Source organism: Epinephelus lanceolatus, chromosome 1 (assembly GCF_041903045.1).
Source record: "Epinephelus lanceolatus isolate andai-2023 chromosome 1, ASM4190304v1, whole genome shotgun sequence".
Classification (NCBI taxonomy): Eukaryota; Metazoa; Chordata; class Actinopteri; order Perciformes; family Serranidae; genus Epinephelus; species Epinephelus lanceolatus.
Genome location: NC_135734.1, coordinates 49,576,357 through 49,603,119, shown reverse-complemented (window position 1 = coordinate 49,603,119; position 26,763 = coordinate 49,576,357). Strand labels below are relative to the sequence as shown.

The window sequence follows — 26,763 nt, the reverse complement described above, 5'->3', positions numbered from 1 at the left end:
TTAAAATCAGGTTCCCTGCAGATCTGTACTAAATGTCTTGAAATTTAGTATTTGATATTTAAGGTTGTTGGTCAATAAGGTCTAAAAATGTCTTCAATTGTAGGAGAGGAGGTATTAAATCTGATCCAGGACAGAATGAATGAGCGTTTTATTTTCCCCACATTTTGTATTCCACAAAAATGACCATTTCTGCAACGTCCGATACGTGTTTGTTTTTACGCAAACAAATCCGCATGTTGATCCACATTTTAAAGAGGGATGTTCCTGGCGACTAATTTCCCCGTCGACTAAACAAACATTTTAATTAAGACCAGTCGACTAGTCTAAAAGAGTAAAACATTCAGAAACCAGTCAAAATTTAGCACAATTTATTGTTAAGTATTTGAAACATTGTCCCTAAAAATCTTGTTTGCATTAAGAGCCCTTTGAAGCCTTTAATCACAATCCTCAACAACCATGTTGGATTTTAAATGATGTTGAGGTACGAGACACTTGAACATGAACATTCAGACTCAACATATTCCATTAACTTCCTGAAGCCTTTACCTTTAACAAGGTTAAGTGGAAGCATATCTTGTGAGGCCATTGTCGTGATGAGCTACGTTATCTTCTCAGTCCGGGCGGGATCACAGCGTCTCTGGGAGAACCATGTCAATTTGAGCTGTGTGTGGCGAGCACAGCTAACAGCAGAATGCGTCGTTCCATGCAGGTTAACATCCAAAGGCTTACAGTATGTTGAATGTGGTTGTGCATTGTTTCAGCCAGTTGTTTCCAACACAGCCTACATTCTTTTCATTTTCTAGATCAATGTACTGCAAAACCGCACTGGTTTTGCATTGGACATCTCTCTTATTTCCCACTGTGCCATTTTAAAACTCCAGTCTACTCTGTAGCACCCACTAGTGGTGGGTGGCTGCATGACAGTTAAGCAGCCTTGTACATGAATAAAACATTAATTGGTTTAACCGACTAATATTTCTGGTGCCGACTAGTGAGGAGGCGGACGTTTAACCCTTTAGACAGCTAATGGCGTGCATCCCTAATTTTAACCTAGATGAAGAATGTGTTTATGCAGCGTCTGATTTGAGGCTGCAGCGAGAAAAAAGGAAAAAAAATCAAGAACACAATGCTGCAAACAAGCGATGCAGGCTCAGCCATGGGCAAAGCAAATACATTACAGAAGTAATTACAGAAAATACAGAAGTGGTTGGAGGACAACAGATATTGTGGCTGGCTGAAACCATCCATTGATTCGTTTGAAGTGTGATGTAAACTGTATCAAGGCCAATGCTAGCACTTCTATGCCCATTGAGTTGTTTGTAATTAATTGTTCCTTTATGTGCTAAAGAACATTCTTAGACTTCTTCAGCTAAATCAACTAGCTTGTTGTTTTCTGTTGCCGCAATAATGGTGTTATTTTTTCCTTTTAAAGGGCATTAAAAAGGCATTTTTTTACTTGGAAAATCTGCAGAGAGAAAGTAGCAATCTACCATCAATGAACTTGACCAAATCTTATTTTAAAACCTGCACACCCATGGGCGCACAGATTGGTACATGAGGTGCATTTCCAATTAATGCAATGTGGGTGTTGCCCATGAAACTTGTCAGGAAACAGACAGTTGCACTGCGCTGTGTGCCGCTTTCAGTGTCTGATATTCAGTGTTTCTTTGTTTCCTTCTGTATCTTTGACTGTATGTAGAGATGCATAGTTTCTCAGATGTGTCACAGTGATTGGCCCCTGGAAGACACTTACAACGCAGGTCAAAACAAGGTGACGTACAGTATCTGCAGCTGACTGCTCTGGAGGGACACTGTATTATTTGTGGGTGGATGATGACATTTTTACTGCAGCCTTGTTCCTCCTTTGTTGTCTCCCTGTTCTTCTCCTGTTGGCTCATCCTTCTGCGTGTGTATCCTTTATTATACTTCTTTGAATGAGACACTCGTACATTTTGATCTCCTCTCGTCTCTGTCTCCCTCTTTTCTCTTTTTCACTCTTTAACAAGACGACCTTTTAAGTGAACCACCGCTTCAACACCATCAGCTAAATAAGGAACAACACAACACTCTTATGACCTCCTGCCCATCACACACACACACACACACACACACATACACACACACACACACACACTTTGAGCCAGGTAGCGTCAGAGAGGAGCCTGAGGTGTTCTGAATGCACTGACCTGTTAACAACCATCCATTGTCACAGTTAACCAGGCAGAGACAGGAACAAGATGTGCTCTCTCTCTCTCTCTCTCTCTCTCTCTCTCTCTCTCTCTCTCTCTCTCTCTCTCTCTCTCTGTGTGTTTCATACTGCCTTGTCTACATCTGATGTCTCCATTTTCACAGCAACACTATTATATGAGCTTGACATCACAGTGGGGCAGATACAGTTCAGCTGCGTTCATTACAGTGTGTTTAGTTTGGAGTCTCTCTGTGTTTCTGGACACATATTTTAAAGGTATTTATCAAACTTGGACACATCTGTCATTAAATAAAGCAGACTGAAACCTCCAGTTCATAAATATGGAACCCAATAATAATAATGCCATTATACCATTGTTTATTTAGCGCCTTTGCTTTTCTGGGTTTTACAGTACTGCTGTTGCGATCCAGCCCAAAAATACTTGTTAATATCATACATCACAGCCATTTGTTTCTACATGAGCCACTGATAATGACAGTTTGTTAAATGTTCTGTCAGTGGTGCTCAATTGGTCAATCTCCAGAGGAATTTTGTCACTGTGGCATATCTGTCATATTCAGTAGCTTCACCCATAAATGTAAAGGCTTGTGTCATCACTCATTCTTGAGAATTGGAACAAAACCTTACTTTTTGGGGTTTTTGATTTGTATTCTTTAATTAGGCTCAAATATTTTTTTTAAAAAAAATTAAAGCCTTGGCTGTTAAACCTTGTAATGATCCAACCTCCCAGTGAATTTTTTCATGAACAGCATACATAATGGGTGTCAGAGGTAAGATCTGACGGAGCTGACATCTCACAAAGTTGAAAAAAAGTTTTATATTTATGAATTTCACAGTAGTTGTAGTGAGGAGACATTGTATGTTTCAAAGTTAGACTTGTCTTAATGTTAATCACATTACTAATTTTTAAACTGTAATTCTCATTTAGTTTAATTTAGAAGGGCTATGAAGTTGACATGTTATGGTTGAGATACACCCGATAGACATATTATTTAATGAATCTATCAAAAAGAAAGAAAGAAAGAAAGCTTTCCAGTTTTCTAGCGGCATTCAAACTTTTTGGAAACCAGGGAGCGAGTGTGGAGTCCTTGTGATCGTGCCAATCCCTTTAATGCCCTTTTATTTTTTTTGTAGAAATCTGACAGTGTTGACAGAAATCTTGGAGACCTCTTTAAAGGGCCAACGCTTTCACAAAAAATATATTTTAAAGCAAAGATGATAGCAGTACATTTTGACAGCGACATTATCTGCATACTGTTAGTTTTAGATTTTAAAAACCTTTAACACATTTTTATTTGTTTAAAGTTGTGAATTCTTGTCTGGCACAAGGCTGTTTTCCAGCAAAGGGCAAGTTTAGAGAAGAAAAAAAAAACTGCTATGGGAGCTGGTTTTTAACGACACAGAGTGAGTGGGGCAAAATGCATTTAATTCCAGGGGCAGCCGGCTGGTAAAAGGACAGTGGCATTAAGTGCCACCAGCGCTCTTGAACGCATAGGCACACATTGACAATAATAGGGGCATATTTTTTGACGCATTGCGTTTGCCACTAGTGTGTTGTGGCCATAAGGTGGTGAACATGGTAAAAATTATACAGGCAAAACATCAGTAGTATATATTGTCTGCTATCAGAACTGTCACCTCATTACATTCTGTTTCCATCTTCAGTCTGACATTGCATCCAGTCTAAGTGATGTTAGATGTGGGGGAGGGGAATTTAATTTTCCCTAACCAGTCACTAGAGACCAACATATCTGCCTGAATCGAACATCATTTTGAGTCTACACTGATGTGTAGCCATGCAAATATGCTGGTTTTGTCAGAGTTATAAGAGTGGAGTGGAGCGCAGTAAAAACAAACTACAATATCAGGCGATTCAGAAGAGCCTTGATAGTGGCCTCCATCTTGTTTATAGCAGTCGCCTTAGTGATTATTACTCCTCACTGGTAACGGCACAATGTTCAACAACAGCTTGATAACAGCTTTAGTCCTGTCCATTGCACTGATTGGCTAATTGAGTCACCCCACTGTTTTTTATTTTAACTGAGAAACTGCAGTTTTATGTCACAATACCAAACAAATCTGTCAACTCGGACGTGGTGGAGTGGACTGGTGAAAATGTCTGGAAGCATACAAGTACCACAAGATTATACAAGTGACAAGTGCAGTACTCGTGTAAATATACTTGGTTATATTCATGTTTGTTCTCTATCAACAAAGGTTAAATATATATTATACATCAAATGAACATCAGATGTCAGGAAAGAACAGAATCCTCTGAGTTTTATAGATGCAGCAAAGGAGCAGAGTCATGAGGCCAGTATGAGTATGAAGAGGACATTTTCCACACTGTGTGTTTATGGTTCTGGGCAAACAGGTAATTGAGCGAGCTCCCTGGAGGCCTGGCCGCCACCTCTGAACCACTCCTGTCAAATGCATGGCTAACCACAGTTACTCTATTTCTCCTTAGCACTATTGTGCTCATTTTCTTCCTGTCTTTATGGGTCTCTCTCCCCCTCTCACTCTCTCCCTCTCTCCACCCTCTTTGTCTCTTCTAAAAATACATTCACACTTGAATAACAGAGGAAGGTGCTCCCCTGTGTTTTATTATGTGATGTTTGACCCTAAAAGGTCTTTTGACAGGCGCAGCAGAAAACATCTCTGTCGACAGGAGAGGTCTAAAAAGACAGCAGGGTTATTATGCATGATGGCACAGGGTGGCTTTCTTTCCTAACTGCCGCAGGCCGAGCTTTTAGAGTACAGACAGGACATTCATCTACACACACACACACACACACACACACACACAGACTCACACTCACTCATATAATAGTTTCAACAAGGATGTTTCCATACATGAATAAACAGTCAAACACTATCTGGACACACTAACGTCAAGTCTTAAAATAGATTCCCTCCTCTCTGTGTCTGCTCTTCTTCTCCTCACTGAAACATGTAGTAGAATATGAATGAAATCCCTTCAGTGTGAAGGTTCCCTCAGCAGACTGCTGCAGCACCAGCTTCACTTTGTTAATTCAACAATCTTTTTTCTTTTCCTACCCTCACAATTTCCATAAAATATTTCTGAGTCACTTGAGATACAAAGATTTGATTGCACAAAATACCTAATTTCCTCCACATGTGAGGAGGAATACTGTGTGTAGCTTTTACAGTGTGCAAAGATAAAGTGGAGCAAAAAGTTTCTTTGCAGATAGAGATATCCTGCACTGTGGGAAATGACTCTTACTTCAGGGTGTCAGTGACACAACAGGCACATGCTGCAGAGGCACTGATTGTCTTGTCAGAGACCTGCAGTGAAAACAGTGCCTCACATCTGTTGTTTTGCAACATTAGAGGGAAAATAAAGTAATTTGAAAGTAGCATAACTGAGCAAGTTAATGAGCACCAGCATCACTGTAAAACCAACACTATGTAAAATGTTAAATAAATGGAGGAATAATGTACCTGAGAGGGGAAATGTTGTAGAGATCCAGATGAATGCTGCCACAGGAGCACAGTCCAGGCTCTGCACACTGGTGCACATAAAGTAAGGTGGCATTAAACTGTAAATTAAACATAATGAAACAAGTTTACATTAAACATAAAACAAATGAGAGTGTTTTTATGGTTAAGATGTAATCAATACATTTGCACTCAGTGTACTAAATCTTTTGCAACACTATAGCTAACTGGTGCCATGCCATGCTCACTCCATTGACCCGATAAATCAAGATGGAAGTGAAGAGTTTTACTTTAACATAACAGTTTCCATCCATCATCTGGAGCCGCTTATCCTATTCAGGGTTGCAGAGGGAGGGTACTGGCCCAGTCGCCAGAAGAAAATGCTGGCATTGCATGTTCCATGATAGCCGAGGCCGGAGGCATTATGCTTTTGGGTTGTCCTTCTGTCCATCTGCCCCTATGTCCGTACATCCATCCATCCCATTCTTATGAACGTAATATCTCAAGAATGCTGTGAGGGTATTTCTTCAATTGTCCACAAACATCCACTTGGACTCAACAATAAGCTGATTAGAATTTGGGGGTCAAAGGTCAAAGTTCAAGGACACTGTGACCTTGCATCAGTCTGATTCTCATGAACCTGATATCTCAAAATGAATTCAAGAGAATTTCCTCACAGTTTGCACAACATTCACTTTGAGTCGAGGGTGAACTGATTACCTTTTGGTGGTCAAAGGTCAAAGGTTAAGGTCACTGTGACTTCATCCATTGCATTCTTGTGAACACTTGATGTGACAGAACACCTCGAGGGAATTTTTTTCAAATTTGGCACAAACAAATGGTTGGATGGAAGGATGATCTGATCAGAATTTAGTGATGAAAACTCAAAGGTCACTGTGACTTTACAAACATGTTTAAGCCATATCCCAAGAGTTCATATGCCAAATATGACAAAAATCAAATTATATAAAATGTCAAACAGGATAAAATGATAAAGTGATGACATTTTACATCCAAAAGGTCAAAGGTCAACTTCACTGTGACATCATAATGTTTGTAAACGTAATTTTATGTCCATTATTTAACGTCATATCTCAGGAACAGAAGGGGAGACATTTGGTCAGATACTGAATTTGTGACACTTTACTTGGGAGTCCACCGTGAAACTGTGCCGATTGTATAGATCGTCTGTGCTGTCAGGGGAAGATGTGTGTGAAGTACATGTTTTCACTGACATGAATGTAAATTGTAAGAGAAACTTAAACTGGTGCACGAACACAAATAACTGCAAGGTGATAATTATAATTTGCTGCGTTTCCTGTCAGAATTGTCTCCCAAACAGGGTATTCTGAGCCAAAACATGATGTTTCCTAACCAAGTGGCTTTTGTGCCTTATTTCTAACCACAGCATTGCTGAAATGTAAAATGTCAACGTATCTGTGACATAACAGTAACTTGCAAACGTAATCCATGGTTTGCCGAAATACACAATGGCACTTTCTGGCGACTGGGGTGGGGTTGAACCCTGGACAGGTCACCATGACTGACACATAGAGAAAGACAACATTCAAGCTCAAATGCACACTGTTAATTTAGAGTCATCAGTCAAGCTAACCTGCATGTCGTTGGACTGTGGAAGGAAGCCAGAGAACCTGGAGAAAAATCCATGCGGACACGGAAAGAACATAAATACTCCACATAGAAGCGCCCAGGCTGAACAGCGGGTTCAAACCCAGAACCCTCTTGCTGTGGGGCAACAGTGCTAACTACTGCTGCTGCCCACAGAGCAGTTTGTCATAGTCTACAGAGTTTACATTGTCACTTTAAATCCCTTTTTTCGTAGAACATTTTAGAAACTTAACAACAGAAAAGACCAAAAGGAGAAGGCATTTTCCTACTGTAGCCGTAATGTGGGAGTTTATATCAAGTCAAAGTGACACGCATGAAGCCATCTGGCTGACATGCCATCAGCTTTTGTTGTAACCTTCACAGTGACTGAATTATTGAACAGTGCACCTCTGAGACACTTTGCATCTTTTGTTGCAGAGCTGTACAGGGCAGGTAGTCTTCACTCTACATGTATTCAACTTGTTCTGCCTGCCTGTGTTACAGGTTGAGGAGTAGTGGAGGGTACTTTCTGGAAGAATTTAATGAATTAAATATTCATATAATAAGCTTTACTAACTCTTCCAGACACTCGAGCAGCATAGCTCTGGAGATGACGGGGTCAGGAGGTTTTTCAGTACACTTCGTTCATCCAGATGGAAATATCTTGATCAATACAAGATGGATTGCCATTAAATTGTACACATTCATGTCCCCGGAGGGTGATTCATAATGATTTTTGTGATCTGCTGACTCGTCCTTTAGCACTCTAGTGTGTGGCAAAAAAGTAAAGTTATGGAAGTTTAGTTATGGAAGTTTAGTTATGGAAGTTGTGGCTGAGAATCCCTCCATCCATTTTTGGTCACTTTTGTGGGTCAGAGTTGTACTAGCTTCACAAGAAAAGAAGAGTTATAAGAAGAGTTGATTGGTCACACTGTTTCTAACATGCAATGCATTATGGGAAGAGGAAATTTAAAGAGAAACTGAGAAAAAGAGTTTTTGTTTCTAAAGGTGAAGTACTGGCACTCTCTGGACTCCTGAAAGTTTGCTGGGTGCCTCAATGAAATGTATACGGCTGCACACAGTGTATCCTCATTAGTAAAGCAGCTGTAGAGAGGATGGTTTGATCCTGGTGTTAATGTTTTATTCTGTCTCTGTCTCTCCAGGGAGTTTTCCCAGCGAGCTACATTCACTTGAAGAAAGCCATCGTCACCAACAGAGGGTAAGTTTACCAACCTCTAAAGCCAAGTGCACACCACACGACTTTCAAAGACGTCAGATCGCTGCACTGTTCACACTACACAACCTGCTGTGTCTTGGGGTCATTGTGGTTCTCACACAACATGACTCAGCAGCGACAGGAGGTTACACGCCACAAGATCTTTCACCAGGATCTTATACCCAGATGAGTATGTCATGTGGTGCGCTGGTCAAACCACAACCTGTGTTTGGGGCGTTGCTTAACCAAGAGTGACAAAGCAGTTTCTGAGTACATTTTTAGGCTAAAAATCTACAGAGACATCAGTGCAACAGTCAACCTACTATCTTCTCCCGTAACTTACACTCTCATTGGCTGTAGCTTGCCAACAAAGTCCCAGACAGATCCAGATATTCAGCATGCTAGATGAGCAAATGAGCTGAAGATCAGGGCTAAATCTGTGTGTGTGAACTATGCATCAGACTACACCAAGCACAATCCCTCTACATAACCTCTGGGGCTGCTGTAGTTCTGGGAACGCCATAAGAGGAACTGCCCACTGAGGAGCTCCCTAAAGCACTAAAAACCTAGTCTCGCCACCAGACAATCAGAGATCTCCGCCTTCTGATAGTCTGGGGACACTCCTTTCTAAAGTGTGTTTAACACACTGGAGAAAACGGCCAGCAACAAATCAACGCCTCTTGCATTTTTTAAAAGGACACGCCCTCCCGGAAATGTGCGCTCCCCCTTTTCTCGTCCGCAAGGAAACAAACACACAGAGAGCTTGAAAATGGATGCTGAGAGATTTAACTCTGTTTTCTCAAACATGTTCTCAGTCCACAAGATTGTGGAAATGAAGGACTTACAGCGACTTTGTTTAAAACTTTTAACGCAGTCGGATTATGTTTACGAGCACAAGAGTTCAGCGAGCCACCGAAGGACCGCCCTGCAGATTTACTATTGGTTCTGCAACGTAGGGAGTTTTTTTAAACTCTGAAATTGTATCCGCCCATCTAAACACAAAATCAGGGAGAAAGACATCAGTCTTTAGTTAAGCAAAGCGTCTAAAGACTGACTTGTGAGTCTACTAAAAACCTTCAAGGGTTTTCTTCTGTTTGCATTCATGCTGCTAATAGGAACACCAAAGTGACATACTATCAGCTGGCTGGTGGTTAGCAACATCACTTTCGCTTTGACAGGTCAAGATCAGGTATTTCCACTATCATATATATATGCTCAGTAAAGCCTGGACTTCACTGTCTGGCCATTTGTCCAACCTCTCTTCCATTTCTTCTTTATGAGCTGTTGTTTGTGTTTCGTGTTCTTCTGTTGTTTACACGGCTAAAGTGTTTTTGAAAATGGCGATTGCTAGTGTTGTATTGTCTGTGTTTAGCCAGCTAGTGTACACTTATGTCACTCATGGTTCCTCTTGTCTTGGGAGAGACCCTACTCTGAAATAGGAGCTAAAAAAAGTCCCTCAAAACGGCGCTCTAAGTACTCCGATTGTTCATGCAGTGCGGAAACAACAAAACAGGGGTTCTCAGAGCTATGAAAAAGTTCCTCTGTTTCAGAAACGCCTAATGTTCACAGTGTAAATTTATCTAACACCTGCATTTCCACCAATGTCATACTTTTGCCTTTTGGGGACCAAAAGAAATGTTGCACATCATGGCAACAAAGCAATGACCCTAATTTTTCCTTAATCTCTTGTCACTTATCCAAACATTGAGCATGAGTAGCCAAAGGTGCACCATGTAAGAGAGCTGATGGGTGAAAGAGGGAGTCGACATTAAACCAAGCACAATGTGAGGGGTATAAAAACAGTAGAAGTCCGAGCTGCTTCACACTGCTGCTGCAAACAACACTAATAAACTGCTTTCAGATTCCTTTGAAAACTGAAGGACATGGTTGTTGGGACCAAGGACGTCAATAATTAATCATTTAACTGCCAAGAATATTGTTGACAGGTTAGGCATGTTGATCTATAGGTTACTTTACATCCACATGCACACAACACAGCAAATTTCAGCCACTTGCACACTGATTACCTGCTACAGACAGACACAGTCAGAGACACACAGCCACTGATTGGTTTGACGAAGGCATCATGGACAGCTAGTGGAGCTAACAACAACAATAATTAAGCAATATCACACGAGAGGGAGTGATGTTATACTCGTATATCATCACAGCTGTGATTCGGTCATAGGCACGAGGCTGCAGGCAAGGCTGATTAAGAAATGTTGAAAAATGAGGACAAAATAGATAATTTAAGCATTTTTTTTGTCTTCCACCAACAAAAATAGTTCCCTCAGGACTCCGCTGTCACCGTTGCTATGTATCGCAGACATGGTGCGCCAGGCACTTACTCTTTATCCACATTTATCTGCACATGTCCATTAATTGTGCAGCCGGTGAAATAAGTCTCTGGTGACTGCATGGTGGACTGTGGCTTCACAGGCACAGCCGACTCTGCCTTCTGATCTGACACTATGTTGCTTTTCTCCAAGTCATTGAGCTCCGCTGATGAAACACTGACAAACCTGGATATGTGCTCAGATGGATTCAGCTTCTCCTCTCCCTCATCTTCCTCTGATGACCATTCATAGTTCAATTCAAAACTTATTTTAGGAAATAAATCCATATTTCTGGCTGTTTGACAGTGGATGAATTAATTAGCCTACAATGCAACTGCTGACCTAACTGACACTAACCGTCAGTTTTGATTTGATTGTTGATTGCAATCAGCTGTGAGGCGGAGTGATACATACACATTGAAATAACCGTGATGTTGTACTCCAGTATCATCACGGTTTTACTGTCTCGCGACCAATCAGATTGCAGGGCCAAAACTAACTGTTGTATAACTGTTTTTAACACGGAAAAATGGGTAAAAAATCACAGAAGACATTTGGTGTTGGATTTAACATTATGGATTGATTTTACAAAGTCTCCAAAAAACACCACAGTTCATGGCTGGATTACAAAGCTTCTGAAAGGGATACGAATATGCCGGAGCCCATGTTGGGATGGCACATGACAGTTAGCGTTAACTCCTTGGTTAAAAAAAGTAATTGTCTCTTGGATGTGGTATTTCAGAGATATTTAATGTTGGTGATGTTAGGTCTTATACGACACTGTTACCACCGGAATTCAGTTCTTTATTGTCCAGCATGTCAGATTTTTCTCATCAGTTCTGTCCAACACTTGGTAGTGAGACAGACCCGCACATGAAGCTCAACTGGAAAAGTTCCACCTCAGTGATAGACTATACAGTCAATTTTTTAGATAACATAACATTTATTTTTCACTTGCCAGACTGGACAACTGCATGAGTAATTTCTCTTGCTCAGACACAAATTTACTATTACAAATTACAAATGTTGCGATGGGACCTGACGGCACCCATCGGAACCCAACAGCTCGGGCCAGGTTCGGATCAGAAACTCTGCTCGGGTTCGGCTCACTTGACATGCTGGAATTTGTCATTTACACACTGTTCATGTGTGATCAAGGTAAACAGACAAGCTGTTACCATGATAACAATAACTATGTCAGGTAACAAACTGCTTTGTGTCAGGTTCCGACGTAAAAATCAGGCTGGCGGGTTCAGGCCGGGCTCGGTTATAACTGTCTCAGAGTCGGGTCGGGTTCGGTCAGGAAAATGTGGCCTGAGCCGTGCTCTACTGGGGGCGTCACATCATATCCAGAAATACAGTCTCAGTTAAGAACATTTTATAAGGCTGAATACCCTTTAACCAAACCTGGTGACATGTTACAGCGTCATATTTCACTGATTACCGCAGAAAGAACGGTTAAAGCTGCTCATTGCTTCGAGGAAAAAATAAGTTCATTATGTGTTTTCTTTGACAGTGTCTTACACACACAGTTATTATTTCAATTCCAAGATGAATGAGGCCCTTCAGCCTGATGGCCTCGCCTTAGAAACTCAAAGAATCCAAATCAATTTCAGCTTGCAGATTTCAAACACAACATCATTTCTCTCCAGTGTGAACCACTGATGTGAAGCTGTTAAAAAGATCTTAAAGTGCTTCGTGTAGACGGAGCGGTAGTGTACACTGTGTGAGCGTCATACACAGGACTTTGGTGTAATTTTTAAACAGCAGTAGGATATGTAGTGTCTTTATGTCATGGCAGCACTGATGTGATTGTCTAAGACAATACAAGCTTAAGTCTCGTCAGTCTAAGATGATGCCACAGTTGAGTGTACTTTATTTCCACAGTGCCGGGAGCTTTTTTTTCCCGTCCTAGCTGAAGCCATTTAAGGGCTAATTTGATGAAATCTGGTTTTCTGTTGGGATCAGTTGTTTTGAGACCCATTCTCTCTAAATAAGGTATGAACCTCCTCGTTTCTGATTCCCTTCCAAGTTCAAGAGCACATATTTTAATACATTTACATAATGATTGGAAAAGCTTTTTTTTCTTCTTTTTTTGAAACTCAAGATTAATCAGAGTTACAGAGCGTGTCTCGATTTGCATAAGAGTTTTTTAATTAAAGGCACGAAGAGAGTAAATTAATTGGAATTAGTGAATCCTTTGCTGTTTCAAGTAGACCTCCAGGGCAACAAAAGAGAGCGTTTGGAGTGGAGAGCTGGAGTGTATTTCACTGAATCTGGGCGGCTGGTACATGATGACAAATACAGTTATGGACTACTGACCATGTGGGTCTGAATAGAGTGTGTGTGCATACTTCACTGCTTTGTTCTCTAACTCTAACTATAAAGACAAGGCTACACAGTGCGGCCACCATCAGTGTAGCAGAGAGGAAGTGGAACTCAAGCAAAGGTGATTATTAAAAAAATTACCATGCCATATTAGTTTAGAGGCTTTAGTCTAATGTGTGTAAACGGCCAAGCAGTGACAGATCAATGCATACTACAACACTTATTATATACTCCTGCACTTTAACTTGAAAATTGTGACGGATAAATGAAAAAAATGAAAAAAGGCTCGTAACTCGTTTATAAAATGCTCTAAAAGAAAGAACATTTTGTTGTGAAGTGGCATTGGGCACATGCACCACAGTGTCTATTTCCATCGGGCAGATCGTCCAGGAATGTGTGTGGAATGTTCTTTCTTTTACCATCCACTCACAGGAAGAAGGATCAGTATAAGAGGACAAATCTCATGCACCACTGCCAACGTAATCTACATGTTAAAGTGCCCGTGTGGAAAAGCATACGTGGGAGAAACAAAACGGGCACTGAAAACACAGATATCAGAACACAGGTCCACTATTAGAAATGGGGATGAAAAAAGTCCAGTAGCCGTACACTTCAGAGATGCACATCACAATGTATCCTCACTGAAGTACATTGAACAAGTCTCCACACCAAGACGTGGAGGTGATCTGGATAACCTCCTACTGATACGTGAACTGTGGTGGATTCACTACTGTATCTCGGTACTATGGCACCTACTGGTCTGAACGAAGAGTTTGATATCAGACCCCATTTATGAGGGAAGAGAGAACGAGCTAGAGATAGAATATCATTACTTTCTTTGTCTATATATACTTTATACTTTATTCATTTGTATCTGTTGTACTGACGAGTTTATTGTGCTACGATATTTCTTGGTTTCATATTGTAGAATCATCCTCTTCTGGTTTATATTGATACTAAGGGAGTCTAGTTTCATCCAAGGCTGGGTTGTATGATATTCTAATATTCTATATTCCCTCGTATTAATAATTATCCAGTTGTGGTTTCACCAGTCATGTTTCTTCACTCTAGTATGATTGAGACTTTATTTACTGCAGATACTTGATCCTTTACTACTATTCTCTGCAGATATTGTCAGCTATTTATGCTGTGTTGATTGTTTTGTTTTTAACTTGTATTAAAATGTATTAAGGTTTTTTAAAACTGTTAAAATCATCTGTAAATGGAAGTTGGGTACACTCCCGACCACCAGAGGGTGCATAGCGCCCAGAGGTGTCTATATAAATTGGTATTTCCTGTTTGTCAAACAAATTTAACTTGACAAAGATCTATTGCTGATCGAAACGTTGTCACTGAATAAATTGGGAGCATTTTATAGATGAGTTGCGAGCCTTTTTTCATTTTTTTGATTTCTGGTTAGCCATTAGGATCTGCACTGAAGTATTGGATGTGCATGAGGACGTGTTAATTACCTGCGACGGATAAATGACCAGTGGTGGGAGTATTTAATTACATAGAGGTCAGTTAGTAGTTTAAGTACAATATGCAATAGCTGGGTGGCAGCTACACTCAAATCTCAGTAGCTTTTTCAGTAGTTAACAACTTTGGGTCATGTAGTTTATGTAGTTAATAACAAACTGGATATTCATACAGTATATCACAGTGCTACAGCTCAGTGGCCACGGTTGTCATTTAATGCAACACGTTCTCACTGTGACCTCGTCACACATCGACGTTTGGTCATGGACTTTCCACGTCCACATAGGACGTCCAAGGTACCCTGGGTGTGTTGGTTGTTGACTCTCTGGGACTCTGTGTCAACTTCAGCCTGTTACATGCATTGTCTGTTTTCGTAATACTGTTTTCACAGGAAATGTACAGTTTGCATACAATCTCTTTCAAAATAAAAGCACTACGTCAGTACAACACAAGACACAAAAGAAGAGGGTTTGGTGCAGGCCTCCCAAGTGAAAGTCGGTGGTTGTTGAACCCATCCATCTTCTGCTTTACTCGCACTTCCGCCCCCTTAACTGTCGTTGTTGTTCCACCCTGTTACCCCGTCACCACCACAATAACAGCGACCAGCTACTTATCATGCCGATGTGAAAGGATGGAAAGATGGCTTTTTTCGTTTGTGTCAAAACGTCAAAAATTGTGACGTCAAAAGTCACTGACCAAGCGGTGGTTTTCAACGACTTCGGAATGAGACCAAGTTTCACCTGCTATTTGACTAAAATCACCTGTTCCTCTGTCTCCCTGCACTGACCCTCTCAGGCAGCAGTGGGCCCCTTGTTAAACAGGAGAAGCATTAGCTCACGAGCACACACTCTTTTCAATCTGCACATTTCCAATTCTATTATACTGTAAGCAATCTTTCCTTCAGGCTTATTGGTCCTTAAATATTGTGGGAAAACTTGCAGTCACAATATTCTTGTGTGAGAAAGAAGCTGCCAGTTATCTACATTTGTTGAAGTCATCACACTGAGTTATAGATATCTATATTTATATGTGCAGCATGTAGCAAAATGCGTTTTATGGAGTCTGAATAGTGAGTCGGCCCAGTCGGCACCGCTGAGCGAATACAGACAGAACACTGATGTGCGGCAGTCTCCAGTTTCGACACTGCGTCAAGTTGTCAGGAAGTTGTGAAGAACACTTTGCCAGCTGTCTGCTTCTCTGCAGGATAAACACACTCTCAGAGCTGACATTTATAAATATCAGAAAACAGCACCCCCTCCTCATCTCAGGATCACACCCGAGAGACAAATAAACCTGTAAACACACACACACATGCTGCATTCATGTAGACAGTATCAGACACACACAGACTGAGACAAGATGCAGTTGCGTGCTGCACAAACACATGTACTATATTAAAAACATTTTCAAAAACAAACATGTAGGTAAGAGAAGAGAAAATCTGATTCATGTCTACACTCAGATACACACACTGCAGAATCTCAGGCTCCCTAAACAAACGTCTTCCTGTAAGTCTGGTGTTATCTCCCTGAGGGGAGATTAGAAGCTTCAGTGAGCTCCATCACCTGGGATCAGTTTTACTTTAGACCTCTGGGGCCCGATTTGCATGCAGGTGTACAGCAGCAGGCTTCGTTATACACCGGCAAAGTGTGTGTTTAATGTGTGTTTGATGTGTGTTTAATGTGTGTTTGATGTGTTTAATGTGTGTTTGATGTGTGTTTAATGTGTGTTTAATGTGTTTTTGACGTGTGTTTGATGTGTGTTTAATGTGTGTTTGATGTGTGTTTAATGTGTGTTTGATGTGTTTAACGTGTGTTTGATGTGTGTTTAATGTGTGTTTGTGTTTAATGTGTGTTTGATGTGTGTTTAATGTGTGTTTGTGTTTAATGTGTGTTTAATGTGTGTTTGATGTGTGTTTAATGTGTGTTTGATATGTGTTTAATGTGTGTTTGATGTGTGTTTAATGTGTGCTTGATGTGTGTTTGATGTGTGTTTAATGTGTGATGTGTGTTTGATGTGTGTTTAATGTGTGTTTGATGTGTGTTTAATGCGTGTTTGATGTGTGTTTATTGTGTGTTTAATGTGTGTTTGATGTGTGTTTAATGTGTGTTTATTGTGTTTAATGTGTGTTTGATGTGTGTTTAATGTGTTTTTGACATGTGTTTGATGTGTGTTTAATGTGTGCTTGATGTGTGTTTGATGTGTGTTTAACATGTGTTTTTGACGTGTGTTTGATGTGTGTTTAATGTGTGTTTGTGTTTAATGTGTGTTTGATGTGTTTGATGTGTGTTTAATGTGTGTTTGATGTGTGTTTAATGTGTGTTTAATGTGTGTTTGATGTGTGTTTAATGTGTGTTTGATGTGTGTTTAATGTGTGTTTGATGTGTGTTTATTGTGTGTTTAATGTGTGTTTGATGTGTGTTTAATGTGTGTTTAATGTGTGTTTGATGTGTGTTTAATGTGTTTTTGACATGTGTTTGATGTGTGTTTAATGTGTGCTTGATGTGTGTTTGATGTGTGTTTAACATGTGTTTTTGACGTGTGTTTGATGTGTGTTTAATGTGTGTTTGATGTGTTTAATGTGTGTTTGATGTGTGTTTAATGTGTGTTTAATGTGTTTTTGACGTGTGTTTGATGTGTGTTTAATGTGTGTTTGATGTGTGTTTAATGTGTGTTTGATGTGTTTAACGTGTGTTTGATGTGTGTTTAATGTGTGTTTGTGTTTAATGTGTGTTTGATGTGTGTTTAATGTGTGTTTGTGTTTAATGTGTGTTTAATGTGTGTTTGATGTGTGTTTAATGTGTGTTTGATATGTGTTTAATGTGTGTTTGATGTGTGTTTAATGTGTGCTTGATGTGTGTTTGATGTGTGTTTAATGTGTGATGTGTGTTTGATGTGTGTTTAATGTGTGTTTGATGTGTGTTTAATGCGTGTTTGATGTGTGTTTATTGTGTGTTTAATGTGTGTTTGATGTGTGTTTAATGTGTGTTTATTGTGTTTAATGTGTGTTTGATGTGTGTTTAATGTGTTTTTGACATGTGTTTGATGTGTGTTTAATGTGTGCTTGATGTGTGTTTGATGTGTGTTTAACATGTGTTTTTGACGTGTGTTTGATGTGTGTTTAATGTGTGTTTGTGTTTAATGTGTGTTTGATGTGTTTGATGTGTGTTTAATGTGTGTTTGATGTGTGTTTAATGTGTGTTTAATGTGTGTTTGATGTGTGTTTAATGTGTGTTTGATGTGTGTTTAATGTGTGTTTGATGTGTGTTTATTGTGTGTTTAATGTGTGTTTGATGTGTGTTTAATGTGTGTTTAATGTGTGTTTGATGTGTGTTTAATGTGTTTTTGACATGTGTTTGATGTGTGTTTAATGTGTGCTTGATGTGTGTTTGATGTGTGTTTAACATGTGTTTTTGACGTGTGTTTGATGTGTGTTTAATGTGTGTTCAATGTGTGTTTATTGTGTGTTTAATGTGTGTTTGATGTGTGTTTAATGTGTTTTTGACATGTGTTTGATGTGTGTTTAATGTGTTTTTGATGTGTTTGATGTGTGTTTAATGTGTGTTTGATGTGTGTTTAATGTGTTTTTGACATGTGTTTGATGTGTTTAATGTGTGTTTAATGTGTTTTTGACGTGTGTTTGATGTGTGTTTAATGTGTGTTTGATGTGTGTTTAATGTGTGTTCAATGTGTGTTTATTGTGTGTTTAATGTGTGTTTGATGTGTGTTTAATGTGTTTTTGACGTGTGTTTGATGTGTGTTTGATGTGTGTTTAATGTGTTTTTGACGTGTGTTTGAAGCGTTTAATGTGTGTTTAATGTGTGTTTGATGTGTGTTTAATGTGTGTTTGATGCATTTAATGTGTGTTTTGAATCAACTACACTTTACAGCACTTCACAGAAACCTCCACCGTTGACTAGTGTTTTAGAGGTGTGTGACTCAGCAAATTTGTCAAGTTGAACTTTAACTGGCAATAAACCAGTTAAATAAACACAAACAGCCCACTGGGTTGTGAAATACCTGCTGCTTATCTGGATTGTACAGGTGTGTGTTCTTTGTCAAAGTCTGAATAAATCACATTTCACCTGTAAAAGTTTGATTTTGACCATAAATTACAGATTTAAAGATCTATGTAGCATCAAAAGTAGGTTTTACATTTGACTAGTGAAAGTGTTTCTGCCTGAGTCATCGTCTTGTTTTCCTCGTGGAAAAAAGGTCATTGACGGAAAACTATTGACCATGATATGGTGCTTGTTGAGGTTGCTGCCACCAAGTTCTTGAAAGCTGGCACAGAAAAGGAACAAGACTAGCGCCCAGCACCCGACTTTGTGTTTTCCAGGTAGTTAAAGACGCAGCATGTGTAAATATAGTAATAATAAACTCTATTGATATTGCACCTTTCCAAACACAGTTACAAAGTGCTGCACAATAAAACACAAGGGGAATGAAACCTCCTCTGAAACACCGATCAGTTTCATTGATCAGTTTCACTGATCAGTTTGATTGATCAGTTTCAGAGGTGTTTAAACCATAACTTCAACAGATACCAGTTCTTACACTTTTTACCTTCCATAATGTCATAACATTATATTTATGCTGTTTGTTTTCATTCAAAGACACAGAAACATTGAACTCCAATTTGATGTTATTTTATTATGACCAGTTATGGTATAGTCTAATGTGATTGGAATTGACAGGAAAACCTGAGCACCAGGAGAAAACCCGTGAGTAGATGTAATAATCTACAGAAGCCGTCAGTGCTATATCGTAGGCAAATGGATTTGCCTGTGTCCCTTTGCCTACGATATAGCACTTATGAGTATCATGACCTGGATGACTGAGACACAGACATCTCTGGGAGGCAACTGTTGCCCAGCCTGAGCTGAACAATCAGCAGCCTCCATTTCTTCCTCCATCTTTTCAGCTTCTCTTGCTTTTGCTGCCTTCTGCTGCATTTTGGTTTTCAGTTGTTGCAGCTGGGTCTCTCTGTCGTCAGAAGACCTCCTTGGAAACAGCAAGAAGCGTTTCCTCTTACTGTGAATAAACAAGCAGAGGTCCTCCAGCTCTGCCTTGTTGGCGATCAGCTGTGCCACCTCTCTTTCCCAGCTCTGCTGTTTCTCAGCCAGGTGCTTTGTGATGTTCTCCAGAGCGGTGTTCTTATTCTGCCAGGCTTTCTGGCTCTGGAGTTCAGTAGCTCTACAGGTCAGCTCTTGCGTTGTCTCTGCAAGTTTTTCAATGAGACAGTTGTTGTCCTCGGTGAGACGGAGGATCTCAACGTCTCTCTGATGGATTTGCTCTTCCATCAGAGAGACCTTGATGGTGAATTCATTCTCCTGTGTCTCCCATTTCTTGTTTTTTTCTTCCATGTCCGTTGTGAGTTTCTCTCTCAGAGCCTCATATTTTTCCTGCCAGGCTTCCTCGCTCTGCTGGAGAACAGCATTTTTGCTGGTAACCGCTGTGTGTGCGTCTGCCAGCGTCAGAAAGAGACCCTGTTGTTCCTCATGGATTTTCAGGAGGTCAGCGCCCATCTGATGTATTTTCTTTTCCATCTGGGCTTCCTTCTCCTGGTACACACTCTGTACTTGGCTCTCGACCTCCTGCCTGAAAACCTGGTTGATTTGGTTTGAGGCAGTTTGTCTTTCGGCCTCATACTTTGCAACCATCTCCTCAAATCGCAGTTTGCTCTCCTTCTCTTGGCGTTGGAGAGCCAATGTGAGCTGGTAGTTCTCTGTTTCGAGGTTACAGACTCTCTCAGCTTGTTTTTTGCATTCTGAGCTGAACCCCCTGTCTCTGGCCTCAAGCAGCTCCTCCAGACGCTTGATTTGATCCTTCTTCTTCTTTATGATGTGGCGGAACTTCTGGTGTTCCGCGTCCTCAAGGTTTCCCCAAGACGCATTGTTGTGCTGGTGGTAATGATGTTGGGGAGGTCCACGATGGCCCGCAGCATCACCAGCTGGTCTCTGTCTGTTGTTCATTCTTCTGTCCATCGTTGTGTGTATTGATGGCCAACAGACTGCTTGACTCAGAAATAGTCACTGTGTGTGTAAGATTGTCTGTGTAATAGACTCAGTACGCGACATGAGTGTGTGACTGAAATTATGTGATCTCCTGGGGTACTTAGCAATTTTAAATCCTTTGATCTTTTGAACATTTGAACACAAATAGAAAGTTGGTTATTGAAAGTGCTTGAATTCATATATTTATGCAAAAAAACAAATTGTAGTTGTTTTAATATTGTCAGCCATCACTGTAACACATTGATTATTGTTGTCTGTGAGCTCCTGTAAAGCTGCTAGTCCTCATAAAAATTCCCAGATGTTGTTTTTGAGGCTAAACGCCAACAAAATGGACTGAAGCTGAATATTTTGTTCAGTAAAAACATTGCATCCATCTTGTTTTAATAACTTTTGAATTTTGGACTTAACAATAAACTACTCTGGAGTTAAACGTTTTTGGAAATGTTTGGAAACAATCCTACACAGCCTCAACTAGAATCCAATTCCAGTGTATTACAACCCCGATTCCAAAAAAAATAAAAAATAAAAACAAAATGCAATAATTCCACAATTGTCCTTGACCAAGATTCCGTTAAATATGGTAAAATGAAATATATGTAATGTTTGTCTGATGTGTTGAATGCTCATTTACTCCAATATATGTCGAAAAGAATTTGCAGATCATTTAATTATGTTTTTGTGCTTGTTTTAAACGGCGTCACGACTTTTTTACTGCATTGGTACATCCAGCACAAACAGAATTTCAAAAGTGTGTCTTAGCTATCAGCTCAGTCCATGTCTGACCTGTACAAAACGCTTCACTGTAACTCGCAGCATTCACAGACAAACACTTGTCTTTATCTGGACACATTTTCCCCACAAATACAACATGCTCACATTTTTAGCACAAGCCTATGGCATTTTACATTGTATAAATTAGCCTAGCAGGTATTAATCGTTTCTTCTACTCATATGAAGCCAGGGACAACAGCAACATTTAACAAAGGTAACGTCACAAAATTTGGCTCAATTACAACTCACAACATTCACAGACAAAACAACTGTCTGATACTAAACAGCTCTGCTCATATGAATCCAGGATAAATCACACACAAGACGTAAAATGCTATTTTAGTGGAGGCTTTATTGTCTTCAAAATTTATTGTTTCTTATCTGTGAAATTAAAGTAAATAAAAGCTTTGTTTCCACTGAGGGAAATGGTTTTATAAATCATACATACATACATAAGTACATTTATTTGACATTGGACATGATTCGTCCTAATTATTGAGGATGAGTAATTGACATTTGTTTAGATTTATTTTTTTTTTAATCTTCCTGACACACTGACATGAAAACACATATAATATGTGAAAGAGGAACAGAAGAACCTCTTTGGAACCCCTCTGAAGGAGCAGATAATTATAGAAGCACAGAGTGTAAACGTGTGTGTACTCGTTAACACGGTGCAGGGTTGTGAAACTCAGCTTTCATTAAGAACATCGAGGTCAACTGGCTGCTGTCCTGCGTTTGACCCTCAGGTTAATGTCAGCGTGTGTGTGTGTGTGTGTGTGTGTGTGTGTGTGTGTGTGTAGAGCGTTTCTGAGAGTGAGATACAAAAGGTGTAACTGAAACATGCATCTCATCTACAGACATGTACGCATTAAGTCCACCCCTGTGTACTCCTATGTGACTGGATAGTAGTTCTTCATGTTCAGCTTTTCCACAGATTTGAAACACAATCTTATTATTTATATTATAATGTTAATTTCTTCAATACTGCAGATCATATGTTCTGCTCCAGGCATGAGGAAACAGTTTTCTTATTTAGGCTATTTTTTCCTCTCATTCTCCTATCAGTCCATCCTGCCTCTTCTAAACTTTATTCGTTGCTTGTTCTCTTTTTTTCTCGTCATCCTCTCCTGATCTGCTGGTTCAACACAAGAGATGCATTACAGGGATGTCACTCAGTATGTTTCAGCTTTGCTCATTTGTTCCTTAGAATTCCCAAAGCTTAACTCCCTAAGATCCACTGAGGGACAAAACTGTTAAGACATTAAAACAGAAACTGTCTCTTCTGTACGCAAATTGCATAGTTTCCTCCAGGTGCTCCAGCTTCCTCCCACAGTCCAAAGACATGCAGGTTAATTGGTGACTCTAAATTGTCCGTAGGTGTGAATGTGAGTGTGAATGGTTGTCTGTCTCTATGTGTCAGCCCTGTGATAGTCTGGTGACCTGTCCAGGGTGTACCCTGCCTCTCACCCAGTGTCAGCTGGGATAGGCTCCAGCCCAAACCCTAACAGGATAAGCGGAAAATGAATCAGTGAACAAATATCCAGTTTTGCCACTTATCATTTGGAGTTACATTTCTCTTGAAGGGTACTATGCAGGAATTATTGGCTACTGTTTCTAAACAGTATAACCAGTGAAAGTGAAGCCAACTCCAGCTTCATCTGCTTAATGTATCTCCTCGCTGTATTTGCAGGGTTTTTTTTCAGCGCTGTGTCCACGATTTTTGTAGCTTCCTCTTGGATGCGTGCTTCTTACAATCTTTTATAAAGTCCCGAGCTCATGTTTGTGCTGTGCCCAGGAATATCCAGAGCACTGCAGAATAAGAAGACAGGCAGAGGGCAAAGTGTCTGTAGATTAATACATCATCATACATAGAGATGATTGAGAGGAATTACTTCTGTCTGAGTCAAGTCATTGTTTTTAAGGAGAATCCTGCATAGTATACCTTTATGTCAGTGAATGAATCTCGTAGTGAGTGTTGGGGTTCATGTGAGGCCAACTGTGAATGAACGAGGAAGGTTTAAAAGTCGTGACATATTTTGAGGTATTTGATTGATTAAACTCAGGGCAGGAGACCAGCCAGCCGACTCTGAAGTCGTAACCAACAAAAGCAGATAACAGTTGTATTTCTTCGAACATCAGATTCAGCGCCTCCGTCTTTGATGCTCTCTTTTCTCTAACGAGAGCAAACGTATGAACTCTTTTTGTTATCATGCTGAGACGTCTAATGAGCACAGTCCAGCCGCAGACAGCGACTGATACGAGATTCAGATTCAGTTATGTTTGTGAATCAGTTCAACTCATTCACTTTAATGTTCAAATGAAAGATTGATGCGTGAATCATCTCATCAGTAGTTTAGGAACGATTGGCAGAGAGAGTAAGAAGTCACCATGTCATTCAAGGTATGAAAGCTGATAAATGGATTAAAAGCTGCAAACAAATTGCTTCAGTAAACCTTATGGCACTGTATTGGAACTAAATGACAGGTCTTTGGAGTCAGTATTTCAAAGAATATGTCATAGTGGTAAATCTGGGGAAAGTTCTGTCTGTTATGTACACAAAATAATAAAAGATCAAATCCCACAGTTGGATTTATGATGAAACACAGTCAGTTAGAGAAGCCAATAGACCAAATAATAAATGCCTTTAAAGTTTGAAGCACAGCTGCGGGCTTTAATTATTAAGTGAACCAAGCAAAGACAAAAGAAGTCCCCAAAAATCTCTTTTCTTCTCAAACAGAAATACAGAGAGTTTCAGAAGAAAATATTTGCATAGAGAGTTAAAGAGAGACATACATAAGGGGTGCTTTCCATTATGTTAGCATGTCTCCTCGCTTCCCTTCCTCATGTCTCATCTCCTCCAGCGATGATGTCAGAGAGATGCAGAGAAGAGATGCATAGGATACATCAGTGCTTCCTCGCTCTAAGCTCCTCCAAAAGCCTCCTCCAAGGAAAAGGGGAAACAATTTCTGGGTCACAGGAGGAGAGAGGATGCGAGGAAGCATAAGTTAGCATAATGAAACCACTGCAGAAGAGAAAGTTGGGGTGGAGGAGATTGAAATATTAGGATGGTGCAAAAGACGCTTCAGACTGATGGAGGACAGAAATGTCAGCTTGGAGCAGAGACAGGAAGATGAGAGAGAAGAGACTTGCAGTAAATATGGACACACATTTGCACTTAAGAAGAATAAAGACTAGATGAGAGAAAGGTCATAGAAGTTGAAAGATGAAGAAGGCTGAAGCTGAGTGGGAGAAGAGTGCAGAGAGGGGAAGGAGGTGTAGATGAGGGCTGAGAAGGAAGAAGGGAGAAGAGAGGAGGGCTGCACAGTTAATAGAATGTTAATCACGATCATGATTCTGGTTTCCCACGATTAAATGATCAACTGCAATATTGTTGCTCATAGAAAACTCTGCTGTATATTCAAATCAAACATTTCCTTAACTAACAGCAGCCTCCACCTTTGAGGAGCTGTCATGCGGCCGTGTGTGAACCCTGCAGCAGCAGCCTGTGAAAAACTTTCCTGAATATTGCAACTGCAGACGGGCTAAAAATGAAAATCATCCGTCATCATCTGCTGTTTGAAAGTATTTCAGACTTAGAGTTCATCAACTGTAAAAAAAATGTATGACACTTGTGTCTACATGCTAAGCAACGCAACTTAAGTCTAGTTCACATTATATGATTTTCACCCTGATTGTGCATCGTGGAGACTATCGTAATCTTTTGAGTGTTCATACCTGGCGGCGTGTGTTTCTGTCAGCGGGAGTCTCGCCAACTGCGTTACGACCTGTGTGTGCACACCACAAGATTTCTCCACCGAGCCCTCGCTGACAGAGCCCCAGATAACGCGGTGACGTCACCAAACTTGGAGACGACACATGGCAAAGGCATGGATATTCTTCCCAGTGTTGAATCAGATCTGCCTCCAGGGCCTGGGTCCAAACACAACGCGCTCCCCGTGATCCTGTGGACGCCGCCATTGTTGTTGTTGCTTGCCGGCTTGTCAGTGTTGCCAGATCTTGGGAGAGAAACAAGCAACCAGGGCTATGGAAACAAGCCCAAAAGAAACGACTATCATGCGTTTAAGTAACTTATTAGACGGAGATATATATAGAGGAAGGTGACATTTAGAGAGCAAGCCCAAATAAGCAACTCCACTTCAGTAACAAGCCCAAAGTCACGGCTAATAAGCGGACCTGGCAACCCTGCGGCTTGTCCTCCTCAAATGTCTTCCGTCCTCCTGCGTGCTGACTTGGGACGTATCCCACCTCTCATTGGCTGATGCTCTTTGTCAGTCGTGTCACACTTCTCCAGTTTTCTAGCATGCCAGATATCCAGTCCCAGTCACAGACGAGGGGGCGACTTGCTCGTAGGCTTGTTCACATATGAGGACTCGTCATGGCAGACTATCTGCTGACTCACCTCCGACCCAAGGTGGCTCTCAAGATCCTCTGCGACGTCCAAATCGCGGTGAAAATCGTGTAATGTGAACTAGGCTTAAATTGTTAAACACCTGAAAAACATCACAATCTGCAGTACGATGAAAACATGAAGACCGAGACGAATAACTTCAACCAGTGTTGGGCAGTAGTGTCACCACAAGTAGCAACGTTACTAACTTCACTACATTTCTCAGCAGCGTGGTGGTAACGTCACTGCTTTCTGAGTCAAATTGATGTTCCGTAGCAAAGCTGAGTATTGACCGAGTAGTGCAACACATTCTCACTCTGACCTCGTCACATATCGACGTTTGGTCATGGACTTTCCACGTCCACATATAACGTCCAAGGTACCCTGGGTGTGTTGGTTGTTGCGTTCTGGGACGCCGTGTCAACTTCAGCCTGTTACATGCATTGTCTGTTTTCAAAATACACTCCTGTTTTCACAGGAAATGTACAGTTTGCATACAGTTTCTTTCAGAATAAATGCAGGACGTTGGTACAACACCACAAATTGATGTTTTTTTCCTTCAACAACAAAAGCACATGTTTGGATTTAGGAAAAAGGAACGGGCATAGCTTTATAATGATATGGGAGCCGAACACCGGCCTCCTGAGTGAAAGTTGGTGGTTGTTGGATTTGCAACAAGGGGAGAGAAAGAAAGAGAGCAATAGGCTGACTGATGTCATGTCTTCAGATAACACCAAAAAAAAAGAAAAGAAGAAAAGAACATTTTAATTCAAGTCTGTTATTTTATAATAAACAGTCGAACTGTACATGTTTGTCTGCCTATTTGTCTGACAGTTTTATGATCACTGAGATAACACTGATTTGACAAAGTATCTCAAGGCAATTGAATCAAACACAACTGGACTTAGTTTAGTCTTAGAAGACGTTTC

At 40.4% G+C, this 26,763-nt stretch overlaps 1 protein-coding gene across 9 annotated transcripts in view; it reads left to right on the top strand.

Moving 5' to 3' along the window:
* dock3 (dedicator of cytokinesis 3) overlaps window positions 1-26,763 on the top strand; it is a 308,157-nt gene that overhangs the window by 152,960 nt on the left and 128,434 nt on the right. For all 9 annotated transcript variants that reach the window (XM_078171836.1, XM_078171839.1, XM_078171833.1 and 6 more), the window contains exon 4: window positions 8,440-8,495. In XM_078171836.1, coding sequence (XP_078027962.1) covers window positions 8,440-8,495 — 56 coding nt within the window. The remainder of the gene's footprint in view (window positions 1-8,439; window positions 8,496-26,763) is intronic.